The sequence below is a fragment of the Lepisma saccharinum genome, chromosome 13, assembly GCF_977018435.1.
Source record: "Lepisma saccharinum chromosome 13, izLepSacc3.1, whole genome shotgun sequence".
Taxonomy (NCBI): Eukaryota; Metazoa; Arthropoda; class Insecta; order Zygentoma; family Lepismatidae; genus Lepisma; species Lepisma saccharinum.
The window spans coordinates 73,751,626-73,767,779 of NC_139241.1; the positions used below are offsets into that span (position 1 = coordinate 73,751,626).

Genomic DNA, 16,154 nt, shown 5'->3' on the forward strand with positions numbered 1-16,154 from the left:
TGGATAGCCGATCCTAGATTCAAGTCGAGAAAAATTTACAACGAGAATTTGGCACTTTTCAATCTAGATATAAAATTGATGAAATTCAGAAAACCAATTTACGTTGGCGCAACGGTTCTCGACTTGTCGAAACTTTACATGTTCGAATTTCATTATGACGTGATGAAACCCTTCTACAATGATAAGATATCACTTTTGTACACGGACACCGACAGCTTCATTTACAGCATACAAACACCTAACCTATACGAAGACATAAAAAATCCTTCCATGCTCGAGTATTTCGATACTTCGGCGTATCCTCAACCCAACAGATTTGGGATTCCATCTCGTAACAAAAAAGTCCTAGGTAAACTGAAAGATGAATGTAACGGTGATATTATTGTCGAGTTCGCGGGTTTGCGTTCGAAGATGTATGCCATGAGAACAGAGAGTAGCGTCACGAAGAAAGCAAAAGGTGTGGGCAAAAATACGGTGGAGAACAAACTCACCTTCCACGATTACATCGATTGCCTTTACTCACAATCGACGATACTAAGTATAGAACAAAGAATCCAAAGTGTAGACCACGTGATTACAACAAACGAAGTTAGGAAAGTAGCATTAGATCCGCATGACGATAAAAGATGTATTTTGTCTTGTGGAATCCACACGTTGCCTTGGGGACACTATCGTTTAGAAATTAGTAAAAATTGTGGGCAATGCAAATGAAAAAAAAAAAATAAACTTAAATAACTATAACTAAAATAAAAAAAACTTTAACTGTCTCAAATTATCACATACACAATAAATAACTAGCAAGGACAATGAATCTCTTTGGTTTCCGAAAGCAAACAATGGAGACTGTACACCGCACGGCAGATCATGAATTTCTACCTTCCATGTTATCTGAACTCAACGATCTGTTGATCAATCAATTTTCGGAACGTTGCTCTTCTTGCTGGAACAGTGACGATTTCGGATTCGCGACGATCGACATGACGAGGAAACCCAACGACGGAAAATACAGAAACAAAATCAACGACTTTCTAAACGTTGCGACGTTGTGAGAAACGTTTCTCACAACGTCGCAACGTTTAGAAAGTCGTTGATTTTGTTTCTGTATTTTCCGTCGTTGGGTTTCCTCGTCATGTCGATCGTCGCGAATCCGAAATCGTCACTGTTCCAGCAAGAAGAGCAACGTTCCGAAAATTGATTGATCAACAGATCGTTGAGTTCAGATAACATGGAAGGTAGAAATTCATGATCTGCCGTGCGGTGTACAGTCTCCATTGTTTGCTTTCGGAAACCAAAGAGATTCATTGTCCTTGCTAGTTATTTATTGTGTATGTGATAATTTGAGACAGTTAAAGTTTTTTTTATTTTAGTTATAGTTATTTAAGTTTATTTTTTTTTTTTCATTTGCATTGCCCACAATTTTTACTAATTTCTAAACGATAGTGTCCCCAAGGCAACGTGTGGATTCCACAAGACAAAATACATCTTTTATCGTCATGCGGATCTAATGCTACTTTCCTAACTTCGTTTGTTGTAATCACGTGGTCTACACTTTGGATTCTTTGTTCTATACTTAGTATCGTCGATTGTGAGTAAAGGCAATCGATGTAATCGTGGAAGGTGAGTTTGTTCTCCACCGTATTTTTGCCCACACCTTTTGCTTTCTTCGTGACGCTACTCTCTGTTCTCATGGCATACATCTTCGAACGCAAACCCGCGAACTCGACAATAATATCACCGTTACATTCATCTTTCAGTTTACCTAGGACTTTTTTGTTACGAGATGGAATCCCAAATCTGTTGGGTTGAGGATACGCCGAAGTATCGAAATACTCGAGCATGGAAGGATTTTTTATGTCTTCGTATAGGTTAGGTGTTTGTATGCTGTAAATGAAGCTGTCGGTGTCCGTGTACAAAAGTGATATCTTATCATTGTAGAAGGGTTTCATCACGTCATAATGAAATTCGAACATGTAAAGTTTCGACAAGTCGAGAACCGTTGCGCCAACGTAAATTGGTTTTCTGAATTTCATCAATTTTATATCTAGATTGAAAAGTGCCAAATTCTCGTTGTAAATTTTTCTCGACTTGAATCTAGGATCGGCTATCCACTTCCGACATTTATTCTTATCGGAAATTAATTTCACGTCTACGTGCTTTCTAACATTCTCCATGGTCTTTCCGTACACCGCATTGTTCATTAATTTAAAGAAGTCCTTGTCTAAATCAGAAGTGGCAGCCGTTCTATGTTGTGTGTTAGTTTCTATGTAAGGTCTTAACCACGTGGAATGTTTAAACTTTAGTATTCTTCTAACATTTACTATCTGAACACCCTTCCCAATCAAAAACCGGAGATTCTTGTAGTGGACAACGTATCTCTGTTTAGGGTCCAATGTTAACAAAAGCTTGTCTTGAATCGAGTCGGGTGGACATTTGATTTCGGGAGTCGGAGGCAAATCCGAAAACGTGTCGTGCAGGTGGTCGGAGAATTGGAGATCTACCTCTGCGAAGAAACCACACTCGCTATCGTCGAAATGAATAATGTCTATCGAAGTGGGATCTAACCATTCGAATCCCCCGTAAGGAAGTTTCTGAACCATGGCATGTCCGTAGAGGTTATTAACGTCGGCGTAGAAGATGTAATTCGATGCTCGATTTGAATCGTAATCTTCTTTCATGTGTACGTTATTAGCTTTTGCATGTCTCTGTACGCATTGCACCATTCCACCTCGTATCCCTCTTTCGATGAAAAGTAACATGTCAACGTCCGATATCAGTTCCAGCTTGACCTTTGTCTGGAATAACATTGCCGACCACGCTAATCCCGGTAGACTGTAGAAATACGCTGGATCTAATTTATAAATATTCGTTGCCGTTTTCCTGAACGCTTGAAAAACATCCGCGAGTATCGTCACGTCTAATTTTAAGTATGCGTCGTGGTAGTCTCCGAGTGTCCTACATTCTAATTTCTCCCACATGAGTTGCGCGTGTTGGTATTCTTCGTCCGTGATTCCTTTCTCTCTGAGTCTGCTGTAAAATTCTCTTGGAAGTGGAAGAGCGTCGTCGTTAAATTTAGAACCATCACTAACATATTCGTAAGGATAAACCCCTTTACGTCTAACGAGTTCTATGTCTACGTTGGGAAAACTAGCTCTAGTTATTTTGAATTGATCGTCGGTGAGTTTGTTCGCTAAAGCATCCAGACTTGCAGAGAGAAATCTATACGAATCCAGGAAGCGCATCTCGATTGTATTTTTCGTTCCCGGAATCGACACTTGCTTGCTGAGACTAATGTAGCGTTCTTCATTCTCGGCCAAGACACCTATACGTTTCGGATCGTAGCCAAGATGTCTCACCAGGTGGTGAAAATCATATCCGCTTCCGTTGTGAAAGAATATGGGGATGAATGTAGGTTTCTGGATTTTAAGATTGCACGTGTTGCAAATTCCACCTATGTAGTTTCCGCTGAAATGATCGTGGTGGAATATTTTTTTGTTCTCATCAGTGAAACTTTGATCACATACCGGACACACCTCAGTGGAATTGTAATTTTGAAGTTCATTTTCAGTTAAAGGTGCCATCGGTTTTGATGTAAGCAGTACGCTACCAATTACCACAACCTCCTCCACCATTTTTTCCAGGAAGTGCTCGATTACATTTGGCCCGCGGTATATATATGCTTCATTTATTTTATCACGTCGCACAACAACATAGCCGAAACTATTAGGTTGATGAAGCTGGTACGGCGTTGTGGAGGAAATTTCAGGATCCGGTTCGCAGTAGGAGAGTGGTTTGAGGAACGCCTCGAAATCTGCGACGATGATGGCCGGATGTTCTAACAATGCCTTGTGCATTTTGAATTCTTCGACTTCGTTCGTTTCGGGCATCAACATTCTAGCCGGTCTGTTGTCACCGCAATATATTTTATGTTCGGCAAGTTTCTCGATAGCAATTTGACGACTATGAAGATTTTGATGATCACGTCGGTCACGATCGTCGAACGTGGTTAGGCATCTCGGGCAAACTTCGATGTTGTTTGCATGCTTGGTTGATTGACTTCTGACCAAACGTGATAGAGAACGAATTAGCGTGTAGTGATGAGCATCCTCGTTTGAAATTAGAAGAAGATTAATCACACGAGCATCGTCATCGTCGATATCGCTTATCCTGACGGGATGCACAAGATATTTATCTGACGTGAAGAAATATACATTAATAGCGATGCGTTTTCCTGCACGATTTTCGAACTTTGTTATATCCGACAATGTCACCGGGTATTCAATGCCAGACATTACACTTTCAAACTCGGACTCGTATTGCTTGTAATGATAAACCCGTTCTGGATTATTTGACCAATAAATCGGATGAAGTTCTGCCAATATACACCAGAGAAAACACTTGTTATCGCTGTTCTGTATATTTAACACAGCCCTCTTGTGTTGAATGTTCGGTGGAAGAGGAACGTAGCTGGATGCACGAAGAGGTGAGAATTGGTTCACGTAAACAGTTAACATGTGAGGACTTCCACATAGAGACCACCCCGACCCTTTAGCCTCGAAATCGTCATGTTTCTTAACCAGCTCGTTGGAAACTTTATAATAGAAGTTGTCCAAATTTTCGACGTCAGCAAAATAAAGAGTCTGGTTTTTTGTACGATGATAAAAAATACTCGTTGTGCCATCAACTTTCTCGTATTCAGAAAACAGAACAACGTATACTTTTATAGAGTTGTTTTCAAGTTTATCTTTCAAAATATTTAGTACAGATGTTTTTGTTTCGTCCAAGAAACTTAGAATGTCACGGCCTGGTTCTGACTTAATTGAAAAATCCTGGAGTTGGTCGTTGAATGCAGATCTAATTGGTTTGCGTTCATTAGATAATTTAATTTGCTTGGAAGTGGAAGCTTCCGTTTCTGAATTATCGATTTTCCTTTTCGATGCTTGTCCGGTCGATGGTTTGCAAATTTTGAGGTGTTTACTTAAATGTGCAATGCTGATCATCTTTCCGCATCGAGCACAAGACTTAGAAGGTAACGAACGATTAATTCTCGAACCTGTTTCGCTACATCTTGTCCTGTGTACCGATAAATTGTTCCTTGAGATTAGCTTCCCACAAGTAACACATTCAGTTTTATCATTTTTACGATTGAAACTGGTGGTGGATGCCATTGCTTTCTCCAAAATCACAGAAATCAAAAAGTCTAGTATATAGCAATACAATTTTCAGGTATGTTATTTTATATAGAATTTCTTGAGGTGATTACAAAACTAAAAAAAATCAATCTACTGTGAATATAATTTTCAGGTACGTTATTTTATATAGAATTTTCTCAGGGCAAATACAAAACTCAAAAATCCAAGACAGTTCAGTTTTAACGTGTTCATATTTGAAAAAAAAAAAAATGCAAAATACGCCTTGGAGATTTCAACCAATCCACTTTACTAGATTGGCGAAACTCTAACTATTGTTATTTGGAACCTTTAACCTTTTTTTGGTGACGTAGAGTACGCGTAGAGAGGTTGGGTTTAGTGTGTCGGTCGAGTCTCGGTGTCCTCTGTCCTCCCATACCAAAATAAACATAGGTCGTCATGGAACAAAAAAAATATATACCGAAAATTTTCTAAGTCCAGCGTTAAAAAAAATCTTAAAATTGCAAATATCTCGAAAATGGTAAGAGTTATCGAAAAAATATATCGAAAAACACCCCCATCTAAAAAAAAAAACAATTATTATTTGTTTGTTTGCGTCACAATACGGAAAATAATAAGAGGCGCGCGCGCGTGTGCAGCACATCGTTTTCGTGAGAGAGGTTTACAAAAATCGCGATATACATTGGCGCCCGGGACTTGGAAATAATGCGTATTCGCTCACCACTGTTTCCAGCTCTAGGTCTCTCTCTTCATCTTACAGTAATGTTGGTTTCTCTATCTTTTTTAGTTGCAGGCGGGTTGCCAACACACTCTAGTTAATAATGCTACATATTATACACACACACATACTGTGTTGCCATCTATTCATCCATCTCTTTTACGGCTGTGTGTGTTTGTTGCCGGCTCTCCTTGCCCAGTGTATGTATGTTACGCCAGTATATAAATTGGCTAAGCCCTTGCCAAGTAAAAAAAGCTGTAGGTAAATATTAGCAACATTGTCGGTTGTTTAACTTTTCCCCCTCTCTCTTTTTCTCCTCTTTTTTTTTTTTTTTTTTGTAAAAAGCTATGGCAAAAATTCCAGTAGGTTGGCAAATTGTTTTATGCACTGTAAGATAAGTCTTAAGCAGTGTTGTCAGCTCCTTGCTTTAGGTTAGGTTGGACCAAAAAAAACCTTGGTGATTTTTTCGAGTAAAGTGTTGGCAATACTGCGAGCACACAAGTGCCAGCTCCTTGCTTGAGGTTAGGTTAGACCGAAAAAGAAAAACCTTGGTGATTTTTTCGAGTAAGAGGTTGACAACACTGCGAGCCTCACCGAGCCTCATTTTCGGTTGGCAACACTGCGAGAAAAGCCTCAAGCAGTGTTGCCAGCTCCTTGCTTGAGGTTAGGTTAGACCCAAAAACAAACCTTGGTGATTTTTTCAAGTGAGGAGTTAGCAACACTGCGAGCGCCACCGAGCGCCATTTTCGGTTGGTGAACCGGCTTGATTACTCTACTACAACAGTAAGACTTAGAAAAAATCTGTTTGCGGATTCATCACGTACGCCTATACGTGAGAAAAAATATAAATAGAACCTATGTTCGGAAATCCAAAATAGCGACCGGAAGTGGGGTTAACTTGGAAACAGTAAAACTTAGAAAAAATCTGTTTGGTGTTTCATCATGTACACCTATATGTAAGTAAAATATGAATAGAACCTATGCTCGGAAATCCAAAATGGCAACCGGAAGTGGTGTTATCTTGGAAACAGTAAGACTTAGGAAAAATCTGTTTGTGGATTCATCATGTACATCGCTAAACGCTAAAACATCGACAAAAAAATTGTCAAAATATGTCAAAAACTAATATTCAATTGATAAAAAAAAAAAATACCTACAAAGTACTATTTTGAAACAACAAGTAACAAAAAAGGATAGGTTAAGTTATATCACGTAAGATCGTGAAATACCTACCAAGTGTGAGTGGGAAAAAAAATAATGCATTGAAAATTGTACTAAAAACATCGCTAAACGCTAAAACATCGACAAAAAAATTGTCAAAATATGTCAAAAACTAATATTCAATTGATAAAGAAAAAAAATACCTACAAAGTACTATTTTGAAACAACAAGTAACAAAAAAGGATAGGTTAAGTTATATCACGTAAGATTGTGAAATACCTACCAAGTGTGAGTGGGAAAAAAAATAATGCATTGAAAATTGTACTAAAAACATCGCTAAACACTAAAACGTTGACAAAACAATTGTCAAAATATATCAAAAAGTGATATTCAATTGAAAAAAAAAAGCATACCTACAAAGTGTGACTTAGAAACAACCCAATTACACTACTGCGATCGGTGTTTACCTGTTGTAAACAATAACAGCGGTCTCACTTTAGAACGTAACATTCGGCGGTGAATATGACATGAGATAGCATGGCACTCTAAGAGTTGTTGTTGTTGAGTTGGTATTTTAAGTCCACTTTATGCACAGTAACGCTAATCGGGACTGGACCTACAGTTTAAAGTGTGCCTCCACCGGAGATGGCACTCTTAAGAGTTGGTGTTATTGGTTGAAAAATGTGTGCGGAAGAAAATTAAAAGGTGCGCAAACACTTCTTCGCACCCCCCCCCCCCCGGCACTGACAAAGAAAGGGTAGTTCAGAGTTGCCAAGCGTCTGGTCTGAACGTCTGACCACTCTCTCCCCTTAAACAGGACAGGGAGGGGGAGGCGGGCGGCGTTTTCGTTTGGTTCGTTTTTTTTTCATGGGTAGCAAATGACTCATTGCAGTTCATTCCATCAATACTTGCGTCAGTAACATCTCTATAAGCAAAGGACAATTTGATCAGATCTCAATGTTTTCGTACTTCATTACGTACTCTATTAATTAAAGTAATTATTGTTAATATTATTAATATTAATATACATATTCAAACTTGCAAGCAAAAATGTAATTTCAATCAAGTTCAATGTAAGATTGTTTTTAAGTACACTTTATGCCTAGAAAGGGTAATCGGGATTGAACCTACAGTTTAAAGTGGGATCGGAACCACAATTGCCCATGGGCGTCCGGAAGGGGGGCAAGGGGGGGCCGTGGCCCCCCTGGAAAATGAAAGTCAACTAAAAATATTTATTTCACACATATAATTTCATTTTAGCCGCAATAATATGTGTTAATTATTGTATGAACACCATAAATTCAAATTAAAGCAATGTTTTTTTAGGGAGCAACACAATTTTTGGGGAAAATTTGCCTTCGTTTGCCCCCCCTGGAAAAAAATACCTTCCTTGCCCCTCCCTGGAAAAAATCCTGCGGACGTCCATGCAATTGCCTCAACCGGGTAACGAACTCTGGACCCCTTGATTACACTACTTCCTGGAGAGAGAGATTCCAAAATGGCAAACCTAGGTTTCTCAATGGGTTAACACTTGTATTGTAACTGTGAATAGTACAGGGTATAGAGAATATGAGAATCGCCTTGTAACCTGGCGATATGCAGTGGAGGTGCACTATACACTGGTTTGGTTTGATTTGGTGTTTTAAGTCCACTTTATGCACAGTAAGGCTAATCGGGACTGGACCTACAGTTTAAAGTGGGATCCGAACCACTATGTGCCTCCACCGGGTATCGAACCCGGGACCCCTTGATTACAAGGCAACGACTGCGCCATCGGGGAGGCCCTATACACTGGTTCGAATATTATATTATATAATATGTAATATATAATATATTACATCTTGTATATTATATTAATAACTTACTTTCTGTCCTCCAAAATCTGGGGGAGAGGTTAGTTCAGTGTAATACGACGCCAGGGTTTCCGGGTTTGAATCCCGGCCTGGGCATGACGTGTCCCTTCCTAAATTTCTTCTAAACACCACATATCCGCACCGTTGCGGTTAAATAAAATGGCAGAAAAGCGCTTCCTAATAAAATTATTGAACACTGTGAAAAAGTAATTCACGGACTGTAACTTCTTTCTTAAAATGTGTCAGTCATATTTCTGTCTAATTTCGTTGATTTTAAAAACAATTTTAAAAATATATATTTTTTAAAATTTATCAAGTGCTTATTTTTATTACAAAGCGAAATGAAATAGAATGTGTATGGATGAATGAGAAAAGAATCTGATTCCAATATTTCAACTGATTTCACAGTCGAATAATCATTACTGACTGAGGGAGCGTAGGGCGGCAGTTGCCCCCCCCCCACTTTTAGCCACTTTTTTTGATCCGATACTATGCTAAAGCTTATCTATAAAAGAAAAGTAAAGTTCCTTTGCCCAACCCAGTTTTGGAACCCAATCGCCGCCACTGTCGACAGCACGCCTTGCAACATACACCACGATCCTGAGCCCAAAGGAAATTTCCCCTCCTGGCCACCTTTAGTTTTCTTTGTTAGGCTGTGAAGTCAAAATGGAGACTTGCTACTCCTTGCCACAGGCCTGTCTTTCATCCCTCACTCATGTATATGCCAGTGGGCGATGCACTGACCATACTTAGGGGACGATTCGTTGCTGCCACTCGAGAAGAGGGAAAACATGTGCCATATACTAAGTTAAATACAATTGAGTCGCCGTAGTTTTCTGGTTTTCGATATCATAGTCTGCTCCAATTGTTCTCACGGTGCCACTGGCGTAAGCAGGATTTTTGTTCTGGAGGGGCTGAAATTGTAAAGGTGTATAGTATATAGCTTTGTTCTAGAATTGTGGGATACCGAATAAAATATATAGGCTATCGTACATTTTGAACTTTTCACTCTATTATAATTGTACTCGAAGACAGAAATGGTTATCGGGTGTAATTTTAACTATAAGGGAGGTTTGCGTTTACATCTTTCCTTTCTTTGAGTTCTTAACAAATTTTCATCTAAAAATTTGGATTTTCTTAAAATTTCTGGAGGGCAGTAGCCCCATCAGCTCCCCCCTGCGTACGCCAGTGCAAGGTGCTATGCCCCACAGGAAATCGAAACCTTTATTGCTCGCACAAAATCATGCGTGTCGTGTCGTTTCAGTGTGAAATCCCCATGTAACGTGCTTCTTGAAAACAAAAATTTTGAACTGAAGCGACACAAGATGCATTTGTAGCTTGGACTGGACTATGTTCTCAATACGGTGCATCGTGTCACCTGTTTCTGTTGTTCCCGCATACGCAATGAATCTTTTGCATTAGATTGAAGGGTCTCGTGTCGCTTGTCGCTTGGGTGTGAAATCACCATGTCGCTCGGGCCGTGCATCAAATTGACTTGGTCTGTTCACTTGTGCGCGGTGTATGTGTTGCTTTAGTGAGCTTTTACATGTCTCTCGAACTGGGCTCTTCTCTCATTGAGAGATTTCACATTGAAGAGATATGTGGTGCTTGAGAATCTCACCAGTCGAACTCAGTCTTCTGGGGCTACCGCTAAGGTGTGAAACGTTGATATTGATTGACTAGTTCCGAAGCGACATGTGTTGTGTGTCGCTTTGGTCTGAAAGCTGCTTGGCATCTCCGTGTTGCTTGTCGCCTGTAACTTTCAGACCGAAACGTCAAGCAACACGTGGATTTCACTCCAAACAGCAAGTGCAAATGACATATGTCGATTGGAAACGCGTCAATCCACAGCAACGTTTCATAACGTAGCGGCAGGCATAATAGGGCTCAGAAACTTGCGTTGGATTGGTGAAATCCTCAAGCAACACGTGTCGCCTGTAAGTTCGGTGTGAATTCTACCTTAGTTTAGAGACATATTACGAAAAATATTGAAATGTTAGTGAAGAACCTATTCTTATTAATGTTTAACTACGTATTTTGCCATTTTTGAACATATGCATCTGCATTCTAGTGACGAAAGTAACATTTTAAGGGTGGAAGGTATTTCGGGAAGGAGATTAAAGTCGTACTCTTAAATACGCCACTGTCACCACAGAGGAGGAGCAAATTTTTAACGAGTGGAGTAGACGGAGAAAACGAATAGTTAGACCATAATTAAGAACGTAAAAATGTATGTTGTTTTTGTACTATATTGTCCTGTATCTGGCTTTTGTGTTTTAGTCAGATTAATCATTTCCAGTATTCTAGCATAGGAACTCTGGTTGAATATTTTGTTAATTAATACAAGAAGAAATCCTACTAGTTTGCTTTCTTGATGAGGAAATACACAAGCATTTCCTACAATATTCTTTGCTCGCTCACACGCGCCCTCCGGCAGATTGCTACAATTCTTCGTTGATATATATATTTTCCGAGAAATACGAGACATAATTGCCCAAGCTCAAACCGATATATTAAATACGGCTACTATCACACAACGAACCCTCTCAGAACGCAATCGTGAAGCGCCGTTAACATTTCCCATGTAGGCAATGATGTAGCAACGCTGCATTCTCCAGCGTTGCAACTTATGCAGCACTGCGAACAATGCAACGTTCACAGCCGTCAGTGAAAAATGCTGAGTCATGTAAGTTGAGGGGGAGATCCGACAACGCTGTTCTCTGCAACCGCAGGCCCCACCCCCTACGATCTTCCTCGCTCCGCCTTGACGTCACCGCTGATGTAGTTCCGCAATTTTTCACACACTGCAGATGTCTCTGGCGTCGCACAAACGACACACACGTTGTGTGTAGGTGATAAGCACAGAGCCCCGTTGAGAGGAACCGATAAACACCTGATACACACGTACAGGTACAATGCCCCGAAAAGAGGAACCAGAAAAATGCACTGTTTTGTAGCATAACTCCGAGTACAATTGTCGGATATTGTTCTATCTTTTATCAAAATATAGATCTTGGTCCCCTTCGTCGATTAATTCCACGACATTAAATTTTCCTTTGCCGGTTCGGCCATAATATTAAATAATGTGCTTTGTCGTTCCGAGGAACCACCAAAATTACCTCGCAATGAAAAAGTCCCTCTTAATGCTGGTAATTTTTCTGATCTTGTTCCTCCTAATGACGGGTATACCAACGCACACACACACACACACACACACACAAAATATATTAAGTTTTCAATAATATACAGTAGTAGTTTATTAAAAAACATATGTTACAATAACGGGAAGTATGTAACCGATAATGACATAGATGCAAAGTTTTCCAAATACATAACTTGGGGGGCCTCCCCCATGGCGCAGTGGTAGCGTCATTGCCTTGTAATCAAGGGGTCTCGGGTTCGATACCCGGTGGAGGCACAAGTGGTTCGGATTCCACTTTAAACTGTAGGTCCAGTCCCGATTAGCCTTACTGTGCAAACCAAACATAACTTGGGATTTTTTAAAAAATGAAATAAAATTCCATCTAAGGCATGGAATATTTGGGGGAGACACAGGTAAGTATGTAGGGGGGCAGTGCCATTCACTCCCCTTTATTGATGTCCCTGGTTAGTAAGAAGTAGTGAACATAAAATACTGGAAGCAGGTTATAACTCCACGTGTTCCTATTCTATCAAAATTCAAAACATATGCTTTTTATTTGAGAGGCCACACTAAGAAAATCTCATGACCAAAACTTACACCTAAATTGTAAAGATTTTCTTGAACGAATACAGAATAACTACGCATTTCAGTACATAAATGGTATGATTAGTGAAAATTGTAAAAGTAAGTTGTGACTAATCCGATGTACTGAATAAAGGTCACTCACAAGTATATAGTAATAATTTGGTACTATTATCGTATGAGGGAAACACCTACGAATCATATATTTCGGACTTCTTTACATTGCTAACGTGTTATTTTCGAATGCGGAACATTTCTTAAGGTGAAATAATGCATTTCTAACTAAGATAATGTCTATTTCTTCTATTTACGAGTACTTACTGTTTGTTGTTTCGAATCTGTAACACGTTATGGCCGTGATAGCGTACTGGTTTAGGGGGCGTTGTGAGAGTATTTTGTCGATTTATGCAGTGTTGCAATCTCGTTCACCGGAAAATATCTACTTTCGTGCCCGGATTTGAAATTATGCTAATACGTCGCAAACCATTGGCGTTAGCCTCACAAACCATTGACGTTAGCCCCACAAACCATTCACGTTAGCCCCAAAAAACATTCACGTTAGCCCCAAAAACCATTAACGTTAGCCCCAAAAACAATTTTCCGTAAGGATAGGTTAGGTTAAGTTAGGTTAGGCAAGCATAGTTAAAAAAAAGAAAAATTAAAAATACTCGACACGTGGTTCTAGTGAAAACACGGCGAGGCTGAAACACTGGCTACGGGGTTGCATCATCTTAACACACGGAACATTGCACTCTCATGCAGAAAGCAAATGGCGGGAGCAGAAACAGCATGCCGGACAGAGATGCAGAAAACAACACGCATTCACATTAAAACGGATCAAATCTACATTCAGGAACTTCCACAACGCTAAAGAAAATTATTTCCGTAAGTACTTTCTCCTGTAAATTTGAAGGAAATTTGAAGGAATCCGTTTCCCTCATACGATAATGTTACCATAAAAATAATAAATTGACACTAAAATTATTGTTTACTATTATTAATTGATAACATAAATTGCTAATTGATTATCATTTCTATTATTCATTTTTTCAGTAGACTAACATTAGGCCATTGAAAACATACTTGCGGTGTGTAGGGCACATATGGCCCTGGTTTCAAAGTATATAGATATGTAACTAACTCTCTTTGCAAAATTATTGCACATATTTGACCTTTTCGCGACGAATAGAAAGAAAGAACGTGCGTTAAACAGACTGGTTCATGAACAATAAACGACAATAATGTCAAGGGCGCTTATTTTTTCGTAAGAATTATTATCTCAAAAGACTATGAGGCATTTGAAAGGTTACAGACCTCTACGATGTATGAATCATCTTGCTCAATAGGATGTAGTTATAAATACACTTCCATAAATATAAGATTAATGGAGTTCGACAAAGAAGTGTGTGTTTTGCCATATTTACGACCAAAAACAGTTGTTTTTTGGCGTGTACTGTTGGGGCGAAGGACTATAAAAATAGGAAGCAAGGTTCTTCAAGCACATCCAAAGCGTCGGCGCATCTGGGATAGTATCTACACGAAACAATGGCCTTGTTCCATATTGCGTGTGTTTTCTTGGTTGCCCAAGCTCTTGGGTATCAGGAGGATATACCTATAGAACCGAAGCAGGCTTACGAAAACATTCCACCTGAATTTCAACCCAAACAATGGTGGCTTGGAAACAACAACCAGAATTCATATTATAACCCATACTTATACTTGAACTACTACTGGAATTACTTGAATCAACAACAACAGCGTCCGACTCCGACAGCAGCTCCATCCTGTGGTGGTACTCAGCAGCAACCGTCGTTGAATTCAGGAAATCAGTATGATGGTGATTGCGGTAAGTGTGTTCATTCTCTAGACATTCATTTTCTGGTGCTTTCTCCACTGCAGAGTTTGGCAACCAGTTAAAAAATCATAGTTGTGAATTCATTAATTACTTTTTCCTTTACTCTGGAGCTTCTTGTCAAATCAGGCCGATCATTAATTTCTGGAGAAGATGTTTATACTTCCAGAGCAAACAACGTTCTCATCTTCACACACTTTCAGTGTTGTGTAACTCAGACACATTATGAGAAAGCCGCCAGTTCTCACAATGTAGTATGTTTTCGAGAAAGTACATATTAAGTGTAGTAAAATCCAAGCGCATCATTAACAATGAGCCAAGATCCTTAAGAAGCATCCAGTCCCATCGTGGATGTTTTCTGACTTCTAGTCGCATGCCATTGCTTTCAAGTAGCTAGCCAATTGTCCTCACGATGCTATGTCAACACTGAAATCTTGGAACTGTCGGCCCCCTTGGCGGAGTGGTTGTTAGCACATCGTGCTACAAATCCCGGCCTGGGCATGGATGTTTGTGAGTGTCCATTCCCATTGTATTTACTATTTTAAATTTCATTTTCAATTTAAGTTTCGCTTTAATTTTAATTCTTATTTTTTAATCCTAATCTTAATTATATCAATTTATTTAGTCTTATTTCAACCTTATTGGATTCTATTAATATTATTTTTAACAATTAGTTACGTAGGGTAGGTAAGTTTATATCATAACATCCTAACATCAAGTTAATTTCACAATTATCCTTGCATTTTGTGCCCTTGTATATCCACAAAACTCATCTCCATGTAAACAAAATAAAAAACAAACAAACAAACACGGATTACTACAAATATGACCTGCTCTGGAAACTAGATCAAATCGTACCATACCTGAACGCGAAATATCCTATGGCAACGTGTAAAACCAACGTATCTCAATTCACATAACCCAACTAATAAACATTACCATATCACCGGACCTAGTACCTATACGTATATACATTCAATTGCTACCCTCACAACATATTTACAACTGTTCTGGACCCCTGAATGGTTTCATTTAATTTATTCGCAACCCCCAAGAATAAAATATAAAACATAACATAAAATAACATACATACATACAATAAATAACCCTAAATAAAATCACATTTAGCAGTATATCTGGACTTCCAAATATAACGAAACTGAAAAAGAAAAACTATTCCCTAAACATCAAATTCCGAACTATCCATACGCTAAAAGAGAAGTCTTGTTCTGAATACCAAAATATGTAAGTCTTGATATTAATACACATTTAACTATTATAACATAAAATATATCATAAACAAACTATGTGTGTAGCATTGTTTTATTTCCTTTATTTTCTTTTATAATATATATGTAATTGTATATTATTAATAAAGAATTTAAAGAAAGGAAAAGCGGGGGAAACGATAAATTCTGAGCAACTGACGTCCTAGTTTATTTAAAGGCACCAGGACATAAGCGCATACCCTCGAATGTATGCGGGGGGTTCCCACATATCTTTTTTTCCATTCATAAATTTCATCATATCATCACTCATCCCCATCTTTGCAGTTAGCCAAAAGTGGGACAAAATCGTAGTAAAATAAAACAAATCAATCTTGGAACTCTCACCGAGAATAAAACCCGAGACACTTCTCGCCTAATGTGAGGACGCTAACCATTACGCTAGGCGGACTATGTTGTTTTCTCGGTAAGTT

The 16,154-nt window shown here is 38.9% G+C and overlaps 1 protein-coding gene across 1 annotated transcript in view; it reads left to right on the top strand.

Moving 5' to 3' along the window:
• The first annotated feature begins 14,119 nt into the window (after positions 1-14,119).
• The window catches only part of LOC145996818 (transmembrane protease serine 9-like), a 46,603-nt gene continuing 44,568 nt past the window's right edge, over positions 14,120-16,154 (top strand). The window contains exon 1 of the mRNA XM_083133351.1: positions 14,120-14,449. Coding sequence (XP_082989477.1) covers positions 14,149-14,449 — 301 coding nt within the window. The 5' untranslated portion in view covers positions 14,120-14,148. The remainder of the gene's footprint in view (positions 14,450-16,154) is intronic.